Raw genomic sequence first — 12241 nt, forward strand, 5'->3', positions numbered from 1 at the left:
GGCTATTTTTTGGTTGCAGCCGTCATTGTTGTTTGGTGGGCCCGGGCTGGATTCAAACCCACCACCTTGGGTATATGTGGCTGGCCCCTTAGCCACTTGAGCCATAGGCGCCGAGCCAGTATCAGTCTTTTAAAAGGTGCAACATTCTATTATTTTATTTATTTATTTATTAAGACAGAGTCTCAGTTTGTCACCCTTGGTGACATCACAGCTCACAGCAACTTCCAACTCTTGGGCTCAAGCAATTCTCTGGTCTCAGCCTCCTGAGTAGCTGGGACTACAGGTGCTGGCCACAATGCCTGGCTTTTTTAGAGACGAGATCTTGCTCTTACTCAGGCTGGTCTTGAACTCCTAACTCAGGTGATCCACCCACCTCCGCCTCCCAGAGTGCTGGAATTACAGGCATGAGCCACTGCACCCTGCCCTGAATTACTAAGAGTATGCAAGGAAATCATGAAAATATTCTCATGTTTACAGATAAAATTACTGCTTTCAGAGAAAACTTATTGATCTGGAAGGAAAAGATTAAAAATAAAATGCAGGGGGGGCAGCGCCTGTGGCTCAAAGGAGTGGGGCTGCAGCCCCATATGCCAGAGGTGGTGGGTTCAAACCCAGCCCCGGCCAAAAACTGAAAAAAAAAGAAAAGAAAAGCAAAAAATCCCGCCCAAAATACAGTAGAAATGTTTGAACTAGTGAAAAGGTATAAATTAGATAAAAATCTTACTGAACAAAGTTCACAAACTTTAGATTTATTGTACACAACTTTTGAAAAATATTTTCCTACACCTTCACTTGACATAAAATCTCTGGATTGGGCGAGAAATCCCTTTGTTTTAGGTAATGTATGTCAGCAAATTTAAATATTACAGAAGAGGAAGAGTTAACAGAAATCAGAAATGACAGAGGATTGCAATGAAAATATTCAACAACAGATATTACCTTTTAGTTATCTCTCAAGGGTGAATTTCCAAATATTAAAAAAAAAGCAATAGAAATACTTCTTCCGTTCTCCACATCTTATTTGTGTGAAGCAAGTTTTTCTGCAATGAATAATATTAAAAACAAAAATCGATCACGGCTAGAATCCTTGGAAGAAGATTTAAGAGTATGCTTGTCTAAAATTCAACCTTGCAAAGAAGATATTCTAAAATAAGTCAAGCTCAGATATCTCATTAAATGTTAAATTGTAATAAATGGAAAAATAATTAAGCTTTTTAAAGAATTTTGTTATCTTTTTATTAAAAATTATAATTTAAAAAATTTTTTTAGCCATGATGGTGAATTTTGTTTGTGTTAGTAAATTAAGAAAATAAGGGCCAAGTGCAGTGGCTCATGTCTGTAATCCTAGTACTCTGGGAGGCCCAGGTGGGCATGGTACTCTACCGAGAGAATGACAAAGTGAGACTCTGTCTCAAGAAAAAAAAAGTTACGTTCTTTTTTTTACTCGTTTTTCCCACTAATCTAAGTGTGCCACAGAAGTTCAACTATAGGTTCAAGTGTGTTGTGTGATTAAAAGAGGTTGAAAAACACTGTTCTAGACATTACCAAATGTTTCCTAGGGGACAAAACTGCTCGTAGTTGAAAATCCCTGCTTTAGACTGAAAGACTTCATAGGCGGGAACACTAGGACTCAGTCTTCATGAACTCTAATTTTTTTTTTTTTTTTGAGACAGTCTCACTATGTTCCCCTCAGTAGAGTGCCATGGCATCACAGCTCACAGTAACCTCAAGCTCTTGGGCTTAAGCGATTCTCTTGCCTCAGCATCCCAAGTAGCTGGGACTACAGGTGCCCACCACAATATCTGGCTATTTTTTTGTTGTAGTTGTCATTGTTGTTTAGCAGGCCCGGGCCAGGTTACAACCTGCCAGCCCCAGTGTATGTGGCTGGCGCCTTAGCTATGGTGCCGAGCCATGAACTCTAAAATTACGGTATTCTTTGATATTTTTGAAAAGTAGGATAAGTATTTTCAGCAAGAGACCCACAAATGTAAATTTTACATGTATTATCTGGGTGTCAAATAACCAGCTGGGACCAGTCACATTTAGCTATATGTACAATACTTTATATCTTACAATGTACAGAATAGCAAAAGCTTTCATTTAAAAGCTTTGGAGACAAGTGAGTCTCAGGAAGAACACAGAATATGGTAGTGGCTTCATGCAAGATTACATCAATTCAATCTAACATTTAGCTTTTAAGACAGAAGAGTTGGCTCGGCGCCTGTGGCTCAAGTGGCTAAGGCGCCGGCCACATACACCTAAGGTGGCAGGTTCGAATCCCCAGCCCGGGCCCGCCAAACAACAATGATGGCTACAACCAAAAAAAAATGGCCAGGCGTTGTGGCAGGTGCCTGTAGTCCCAGCTACTTGGGAGGCTGAGGCAGGAGACTCGCTTGAGCCCAGGAGTTGGAGGTTGCTGTGAGCGTGATGCCATGGCACTCTACCCAGGGGGATAGCTTGAGGCTCCGTATCAAAAAAGAAAAGAAAAAAAAAAGACAGAAGAGTTACCAACCTAAACCTTTATGGGGAAAAGGACTGCAGAGACCCACCTGATTATACAGTCCATCATTTCATGAATTCTCTAACTGAAAAAATCTTTAAGTCGAATCTCAAAAATTCTTATTGTTAAAAAACAAACAAACAAACAAACAAAAAACCTATCAGCCCAAGCAAGAGTGAAATCCTGTCTCTACTAAAAATAGAAACATTAGGCTGGGTGTGGTGGCTCACATCTGTAGTCCTAGCACTCTGGAAGGCCGAGGCCAGTAGACTGCTTGAGCTTAGGAGTCTGAGATCAGCCTGAGCAGGAGACCCTGCCTCTAATAAAAATAGAAAAATTAGCTGGGCATTGTGGCAGGCTCCTGTAGTCCCTGAAAAATGCTCTGAACATATGCCTATTTTGCAGCATGGGAATATATTAAACACTTTATCCAAGTCCTTCTATCATCATGATCTCTTTGGTTGTCTATTAATGAATTAGTCTATTTAATGTTAAGCAGGCAGTATCCCGACTTTTTTCTTCTAGCAAATGTTCTATCTTCTCTTCATAGTTAAATTTAAAAAAGAGACCTCTTCTAAGACAAATTCTATGGCCTTTTCATTGAATAGAATTTTGGACTTTTCTGCTCCCTCTGACAATGCTCACTCTTCCACTGGATACTTCTCAGCTTTAAGGGACAAGCTGTATGGCCAATACAGTGCCAGAATCTTAAGAAATCTCATCACTTCTTTTGCACATCATTCATCCTTCTTGTTTCCAGCAGAACATAAAGGAAGGCCTTGTCCTGGAAGACCTTTTCACTCTCCACCAAATTCCACTCTTTTATAAAAAGGTTAAGGACACATTCTCTTTATGAAAATTTCCAATTGTGTTTGCTGTTTCCAGTAACAGAATCTTCCCGTAAATTTCTCATGTAAATACTATTGCATTTATTAGAATGCATACTTACCTCATTATAATCTATGCTCAGGAAAAGGGCTGTGTTTTCTTTTTCCAGAATTCAGTCAAAGGTTGAAGCATAGCACTTGGCCATCAGTAAGATCTCAGTTGATACTAGAATCAGGGTGCTTTCCAGATTTAAAATTAGGCTGGGCATAGTGGCTCACGCCTGTCATCCCAGCACTTGGGAGGCTGTGGCGGGTGGATTGCCTGAGCTTACAGGTTCCAGACCAGCCTGAGCCAGAGAAAGTCCTCGTCTCTACAAATAGGCAGGCGTTGGGGCGGGCGCCTGTAGTCCCAGCTACACTTGGGAGGCTGAGGAGAGATAATCGCTTAAGCCCAGGAGTTTGAGGTTGCTATGAGCTATGACGCCGGCACTCTTCCAAGGGCGACAAAGTGAGACTCTGCCCCCCCCCCCAAAAAAAAAGATTAATGAGAAGTAGGACCACCATCCAACCCTTGGCTTTCTGTCTTAGCTATTCAGTGGCCTTTCCGCCTCGGCCTTGCCCTCTAGGAGAGTCTAGCAGCATGGGAAGAGTCGCCGTCAGAAAATGTCACAGTATTTTCAGGAGCAAAATCAGAAAAAGAATATGAGGCCAGATGTCCTTCCTGCGGGCCCTGGGATTCTTTAACGAAGCAGACGCCATTCGATGAACGTGGATAGGAAAATTAGCAAAAACTTTTGTCACCCAAAACTTTTCTGAACCCTAGTCCTGTTAAATAAGCATGCTATTCTCTTGGTTCTTCCCCGCTTCGTGAAGACACTCACAGAGGGTAGGAGATCAAGATAAACGAACCCAGGGTCAGGACAGGTAATTTTAGCGCCTCTGATGTCTTAGAATCGCGCGAAGGGAGGGATGGGCGCACTAGGGCTAGCGGAAGCGATCGCCGCCGCTCTTCTCAATTTGGGGAGGTCTCCGGGACCTGGGACTCACCTTCTCTGAACCCACGAGCTGGTAATCGAGTCCACGTGGTTGCGCCTGGGCACGCCAGGAACCCTCGGAAAAGCCACCCACAGCCAGAGACCACAGTTCTAAGGGTCGCCATATTGAAAGCCAACCCCGACCTCTGCGCGTTTCCGTTTCCGGAACGGCGCTCACGCAGCCGCAGTGGTGGGGCGTGAGCCTGCGGCAAGCGTCCTACTGGCTGCGTTACTCTTGTTTCAGTTCCTTCACCTGTCTACTCTGGGCTAAGACGCGAGGTCTCTATGTTAATGCTACGTTTCGTTGGAAGGCTGTAAGAGAGGTCATCCAGCTCCTATTTGCCAGTTCCCGCAGTCTCCACGGTGACATTTGTTTCCTGGGAGGCTTCCTTGGTAAAATCGCTCTATCTTTGAATCTTTTCTCTGCAAGTCTGCTGTGGCTTTTCAACTTCTGTTACTGGGCTAGACCAGCCTGAGAGAGGTTGAAATGATTAGGAGCTCCGGCTCTGGAGTATCAGGCATCAGGCAGGCCTGGATGGAACTAATATCTCCTTCTTTCACATCACAGCTATCACACGGATCTTTGATTTACTTCTTCTCTTTAGCTGCAGGGTGCAAGATATTTCTTTCCCGGGCTCTTTAGCTACCTGGTTAACTTCCGCTTATTTCGGAACGCTCACCGCAAACTTTATTTCCACAGTGAAGTCTTTCATGACCAACCCGTTACTAGTTGTTAGCACCTGATACCGTTCCATCTTACCACTTATCACGATTGCAGTTTTACCCTTTTTTTTTCTTTTTTGTAGAGACAGAGTTTCACTTTATCACCCTCGGTAGAGTGCTGTGGCGTCACACAGCTCACAGCAACCTTCACCTCCTAGGCTTAGGCGGTCCTCTTGCCTCAGCCTCCCAAGTAGCTGGGACAACAGGTGCCTACCACAACGCCTGGCTATTTTTTTGTTACAGTTCGGCCGGGGCCGGGTTTGATCCCGCCACCCTCGGTATATGGGGCTGGCGCTCTACTCACTGAGCCACAGGCACCCGCCCCTTTTCTGTTTTTTTTCTTTGAGACAGAGTCTCTCTGTGTCACCCTCGGTAGAGTGCCATGGTGTCACAGCTCACATAACCCTCAAACTCTTGGGCTTAAGTGATTCTCTTGCCTCAGCCTCCCAAGGAGCTGGGACTACGGGCGCCGGCCACAATTCCCCGGCACAATTCCCCCTTATTTTTGTTGTTGTTGTCATTGTTATTCAGCAGGCCTGGGCTGGGTTCAAACCTGCCAGCCTTGGTGTATGTGGTGGGAGCCTTAACTGCTGAGCTATGGGTGCTGAGCCTCTTTTCTATTTTTCTTTTCTTTTTTCCTTTGAGACAGAATCTTAGTCTGTCGCCCTGGGTAGAATGCTATGGTGTCATAGCTCACAGCAACCTCAAACTCTTGGGCTTGAGCTATCCTTGTGCTTCAGCCTCCCAAGTAGCTGGGACTACCTCTCAAGTAGGTGCTCTGCAACACCAAACCTGGCTAAATTTTACGGTTGGTTGTATAATATATGTCTTCCCCACCGTAGTGTAAGCTCCATTAAAGCAGGAAATTGTTTTCTGTCGACTGTCTTATCTCTAGCAATTTGCATAGTGCCTGACACATAATAAGAGTGTGATAGGCGGGGGCGGGGCCTGTGGCTCAGTGGGTAGGGTGCCCGCCCTATATACTGAGGATGTCACGTTCAAACCCGGCCCAGACCAAACTGCAACAAAAAAATAGCTGGGAGTTGTGGCGGGCGCCTGTAGTTCCAGCTACTGGGGAGGCTGAGGCAAGAGAATTGCCTTAAGTCCAGGAGTTGGAAGTTGCTCCTAGCTGTGTGATGCCATGGCACTCTACCCAGAGTGGTAAAGTGAAACTCTGTCTCTACAAAAAATACATAAATTAAAAAGAAAAAAAGGAGTGTGATAGGCCAGGTGCTGTGGCTCACGCCTGTAATCCTAGCATTCTGTGTGGGTGGATTGCTTGAGCTCTGGAGTTCAAGACCAGCCTGAGCAAAAGTGAGACGCTGTCTATACTAAAAATAGAAAAGCTAGCTGGGCGTTGTGGCAGTCACCTGTAGTCTCAGCTAGTGGGGAGCCCAAGGCAAGAAGATGGCTTGAGCCTAGGAGTTTGAGGCTGTTGTGAGCTATGATGTCACGCCACTCTAGCCTGGGTCAGCAGAGTGAGACTCTTGTCTCAAAAAAAAAAAAAATTGTTATATATATTTGTTGAACCCTATTTTATAGGGTTGTTGTAAAGATTAGATGGGATGAAACATAAGTGCTCAATAAACATAAGCTAGTTAATAGGGAAGTTATGGAGATGGCTTTTCATAAGTTGGATGTACTTGCCTTGTAAAGAATCATATAGCACCTAAAAGAAATTAAAGCTGCCCAGTTTTTCCACTTTTAGATTTGCAGGACATATAGGCCGTTCCCTCGGAACTACATAAGAAAGGGAAATTGTTTATAGCTCAGTTCTTCACTTGGTGAAGGACATTCTTTCCCCCAGCCTCTGAGTAGCTGGGACTATCTATAGGATGCCATTGTGCTTGACTAATTTTTCTTTTCTTTTTTTGAGACAGAGTCTCACCCTGTTGCCCTGTTGCATCAGTGTACAGTTTGATATTATACAATCAAATATAAAATTTACCCAGGCGTGGTGGTGCAGGGCACCTACTTGAGAGGTAGTCCCAGCTACTTGGGAGGCTGAAGCAAGAGGATAGCTCAAACCCAAGAGTTTGAGGTTGCTGTGAACTATGACACCACAGCACTCTACCAGATCTTCCTAATAAACCTATAGGGGGATTTTCTAATTATCCTATTCTGATTTATTGATGAAAAAACCAAGCTTAAATCACCCAGTGTGTTCTCTAATGAAGGGCAGAGAAGGAGCTCCTTGTCTAGTTGGGCCTGCTACTTGGTGGGCTAGGAGGACGCAGGGCAGCTGCAGCATGGGCAGTATGAGTAGCATCCTTATAGATAGGGAGAGCAGGAGAAAAATGGCATTGAGGTACCTTAAAACATGGCTTTCGGTATAGACAGACCTGGTGGAAGGGAAACTTGAAAGGCCAGTCAAGATGGGAGAGACTGATATATGGATTAGAGTGGAGCAAAGGCTCTTAGCAGGGTATATATAGGTCTAGGTGTCCCAGCCAGGATCTGGAAAGCTTTGACTTTCCTTATGGCTTCCACTTTTCTTTGATATAGATAACCTTGAGCTACATACATCCTGTGTTTGTACCACCTCCCATGTTTCTTTACCATGGCCAACTTCTGGGGATCCAGTAGAGACCAGGGCATTTTCTTTTTCCTTTTTTTTTTGAGACAGAACCTCAAGCTGTCGCCCTAGGTAGAGTGCTGTGGCGTCACACCTCACAGCAACCTCCAACTCCTGGGCATAAGCAATTCTCTTGCCTCAGCCTCCCAAGTAGCTGGTACTACAGGCACCCGCCACAACGCCAGGCTATTTTTTAGTTGTAGTTGTCATGTTGTTTGGCAGGCTCGGACTGGATTCGAACCTCCAGCTCTGGTGTATGTGGTTGGCCCTTTAGCCACTTGAGCTACAGGTGCCACCCGAGACCAGGGCATTTTCTTTGCTTTGTAATGTCTTTTATTTTTCTTATTCTGTTTATTATTAGTCTGTACATGAGAATTCTGTGAGACTGGATTTTTCTCAAGAGACTAGCCTTAAAAAAAATGCCTTTTAATCAAAGTATTACTTATATTTAAAAAGTACACAATTGGCTTGGCACCTGTAGCTCAAGCGGCTAGGGCACCAGCCACATACACTGGAGCTGGCAGGTTCGAATCCAGCTTGGGCCCACCCAACAACAATGACAACTACAACCAAAAAATAGCCAGGCATTATGGCGGATGCCTGTAGTCCCAGCTATTTGGGAGGCGGAGGCAAGAGAATCATTTAAGTCCAAGAGTTTGAGGTTGCTGTGAGTTGTGACACCATGACACTGTACCTAGGGTGACAGCTTGAGATGCTGTCTCAAAAAAGAAAAAAAGTAAATAAAAAATAAAAAGTACACCATCATCAATGTGTAGCTTGATGAATTTTCAAAAGGAAGTGTACCATATCAACACGTAAAACATAACCAGCACTCTCGAACACCCCCTTGTGATCCTTTCCTAACACTACCTGACAAGGATAATCATTATCCTTTTAGCACCATAAATTACACTTTCCTGCATTTGAACTTTATATAATGCTACATTGTCCACTGAGAATATAGCACAATTTTTATTTTTATTTATTTTTTGTTGCCCCAGGCTAGAGTGCCATATCATCAACCTAGCTCATGCAACCTTGAACTCCTGGGTTCAAGCAATCCTTCTCCCTCAGCCTCTGAGTAGCTGGGACTGCCTACAGGCATACCACCTCGCTTGACTAATCTTTTCTTTTTTCTTTTCTTTCCTTTTCCTTTTTATTTTATTTTTTTTTTTGAGACAGAGTATCTTTATGTCACTCTCAGTAGAGTGCTGTGGTGTCACAGCTCACAGAAACCTCAAACTCTTGGGCTTAAGTGATTCTCTTGCCTCGGCCTCCCAAATAGCTGGGACTGCAGGCACCTGCCACAATGCCTGGCTATTTTTCAGTTATAGTTGTCATTGTTTGGCAGGCCTGGGCTGGATTCGAACCCGCCAGCTCTGGTATATGTGGCCAGAGCCTTAGCTGCTGAGCCACAGGCACTGAGCCATTCTTTTTCTTTCTTTCTTTTTTTCTTTTGAGACAGATTCTCACTCTGTTGCCCTGGGTAGAGTACTATGGAGTCATAACTCACTGCAATCTCAAACTCCTGGGTTTGAGCTATTCTTCTGCCTCAGCCTCCCTCATAGCTGGGACTACAGGCACGCACCACAATGCCTGGCTATTTTTTTTAGAGACGGAGTCTTGCTCTTGCTCAGGCTGGTCTCTAACTTCCAGGCAGTCCACCCACCTCGGCCTTCCAGAGTGCTGGGATTATAGGCATGAGCCACCGTATCCCACCTGGAGATCTTTTTTTCCTTTACACCTTGTCTGGACTTCATCTCTTGGTTCTGAAGACATCCCAAGTCCCAAATAAAACTTCTCTTAATCCCTGAAGATGTTCAGGGGAACATCCACAGGGGACAAACCCATAGATGTTCATTTTGCCAAGGAAAACTTAAACTTGCAGCAGAGATGATCTGGTCTGATGATGTGCTGCTGGCCAGCAGGCTCAGGCCAGAGCAAAGACCTGTCCATGGCTTCAGGACTAAGGAGGTTCTGTTCCCAGCTGTGGAAGGATGTGCTTTCCCAGCCTTTCTCCCACTTCCCCCGGAAGAGGAGTCAGAGCCAAGAGTGCAGATGTGAGCTGTGAAGGAGCAGAGGCAGTGGAAAGGGCAGGAAGGTGGAGAGAGCTGATCTGGTAGACCAAGGGGTGGGGTTGCTGTAAGGGAAATCAGGGGAAGGGACTTGCAGACTGGAGTGACAGTCCTGTTTGCTTTCTTCTAATTAATGTGGCTTCCTTACAACCCCCCTGCTGATTCCCAGCTGGTCGACTCAACCATAACAACACTGTGGCTTGCCCTGCCTGGTCAAGGAACTGAGGCTGTGAACCTCCCAAGAAGGGTCTGGTTTCATTTGCAGCCGCTGCCCCTCCTCCCCTCAGTGGCTTTGTGCCAATGAAAGAAGGGGACAGCACCTCAAGCCATGGTGAGAACTGGGGTGGGAGGACAGCCAGGGCCTGGCTGCTCTGGGCTTGTCTGGCTATATACTTTGGTTTCCCATGACCTTTTAAAAAGGGCAGTTCCCTGCTGTTTGAGCTGCTGCCTCCCAAACAGGTATAAGTGGGGGATGGGGTGGGGTGGGGAGACTTGGGACAAAGAATCCCTTGCTTGATGGTGGCCTCTCTACAGGTGTGTTCTGCTTGACACAATGGGCTGGAAACAATTGGGGTGTGTCTTAGTCTTTGCTAATTTGACATTTTTCATTGATTTTTCAGTTATTTTTCTTCCTCACCAGGACTCTTCTTACTTTGCCCAGTATATTTATTTTATCTACTCATTTGTTCACGAATTCATTTCACCAGTGGGTCTCAATTGAGCAGCTACTATGTGCCTTTTGTAAACACATGATTACATGTACCAGGCAAACATCCTCCAGGGGTGAAACCTCTTATCTGACAAAGAAACATTTTATAAACTTGGTAATTGTTGTGGAATTTACTTGCCTTCTCTCCTTTTATTTTTTCTTTTGAAATTTTTAGCCTTTTAAATCGTGAAATAAAGCACACATTCAAAAAAAGTACATAAAACTTAAATGTACTATAAGATTAATTATAAAGCGAAACGAATTCATTTCTACGCTGGATCATTAAGCCATGCTGCTGCCCTTAAAGGGATAAAGAGAGATACCACAAAAAAAAGGAATTGTTGAGAGGCAGCTTTAGGGATCTTCAGAATCTCAAAGTCTTCTGGAAAGGTGAGGCCAGAGAAGGAGGCCCCAAACAAAACTGCCTGGCCTTTGGGTGCACTCCCAGGCACGGGCTGGAAGCCAGCCCAAGTGAGAGGTTTAGCTTGTGGTTGGGGGCTGGTAAGGCTTGCTAGGCTCACTTCCCTCTCAGACTAAGCAAGTCCTGGCTGTGCCTGGGCATTTCTGCAGAGGGCTGGATGCCCTTTTGGAAAAGACCTTGATGTCCCTGTCAAGCTGAGAGATGCATCAGATTTCTTTCTTCTGGTGCCCAAACATAGTTCTTGTGTAAGGAAAAGGTTTTAGTCTTTTAGGACACTTTGGGACTATTGGTATATTTTTTGCTAACCACTGGTGCCCTGTATGCACATGAAGTAATAAGCAAAAGCAGAAGGAAAGAGCTGTGGACTGAGAATTAGGCTTTGCCCTAACCAACTGGCAACATGCAGCCAGATACTTGTGCTCCCTGTGCCTCAGTTTATCCATCTGTACAGAGTCCCATGTGGTTGTAGAATTGTGTGATTCCATAAACAATCCCATCTTTGGAACCCAGAGTGGTAAGAATTCAGTTGTTAGCCTCCTCCTCTCTGCTCTGCTCTCCTTCAGAGGTCTTGCCCACTTTCAATCCCCAGCGTTCCCCTGGAAGCTGACAAGCCAGCTCCAAAGCCAGAGCAGTGTACTTTTGAGCTCCAGCCTTCATTTCAAAACTTTCTGCAGAAGTTTCTGTTTGGCTCTTCTGAAAGAGCTTAATTACACAGTGTCTAAGTAAGGCGGTCACCACCTCCCTGCCAATGCTATCAGTGCTGTTGATCTCCAAGTCACTGACAGAATCACCATCACCCATCCCCCACCACAAAGTTCTCATAAATTTCAAAATTACCTCTTAATTTCCCCCTTACCATTTCAATTTTTACCACCTTCAAATAGCTCAGTTTTCCCATTGCCTTCAGTTTCCCCACCTCCAATCTACTCTTTACTGTCTAATTTTTTTAAATATCTTGGTCACTTTCCTGCTTGATGTCATCTCTGTCTACCATTGGCCTTTAGTTCTGGTACAATGCTAGCCTCTCTCATACCTAATGAATCAGAACCTCCATGGTGGGGCTCTCAATTTATATTTTTAGGAACTCCTGGAAGACTAATGCCTGGAAGCTGCTGACCAAAACAAGACTAAAGTTCCAAGTCCTGCACTTGACATATGGGCCCTTCAATGATGATGCATCCCCTTCCTTTCCCACTTTTTCTTCCCTCCTCTCCCACACAGACTTTCAGAATCTACCTCCTGCTTATTTTCCTTCCCTCTTTTATTTCCTTATCTCCTGGTCAAAGCCCTCACTTTCTTCAAGGCCTGTCCTGAGTCTCACCTCCTTTGCTTGAACTTCCTTCATTTGATCTCCCCACATCCTTTCTCTTTCCTCTT

The 12241-nt window shown here is 44.8% G+C and overlaps 1 protein-coding gene across 1 annotated transcript in view; it reads right to left on the reverse strand.

Annotated features, from left to right (window-relative positions):
- MRPS18A (mitochondrial ribosomal protein S18A) overlaps positions 1–4558 on the reverse strand; it is a 22971-nt gene extending 18413 nt beyond the window's left edge. Inside the window, exon 1 of the mRNA XM_003789224.3 lies at positions 4375–4558. Within this exon, the coding sequence (XP_003789272.1) occupies positions 4375–4486 (112 nt within the window). The 5' untranslated portion in view covers positions 4487–4558. The remainder of the gene's footprint in view (positions 1–4374) is intronic.
- Between the last annotated feature and the right edge of the window lie 7683 nt (positions 4559–12241).

This window comes from Otolemur garnettii, unplaced genomic scaffold (genome assembly GCF_000181295.1).
Source record: "Otolemur garnettii isolate 467f Iridium unplaced genomic scaffold, OtoGar3 scaffold00031, whole genome shotgun sequence".
Lineage (NCBI taxonomy): Eukaryota > Metazoa > Chordata > Mammalia > Primates > Galagidae > Otolemur > Otolemur garnettii.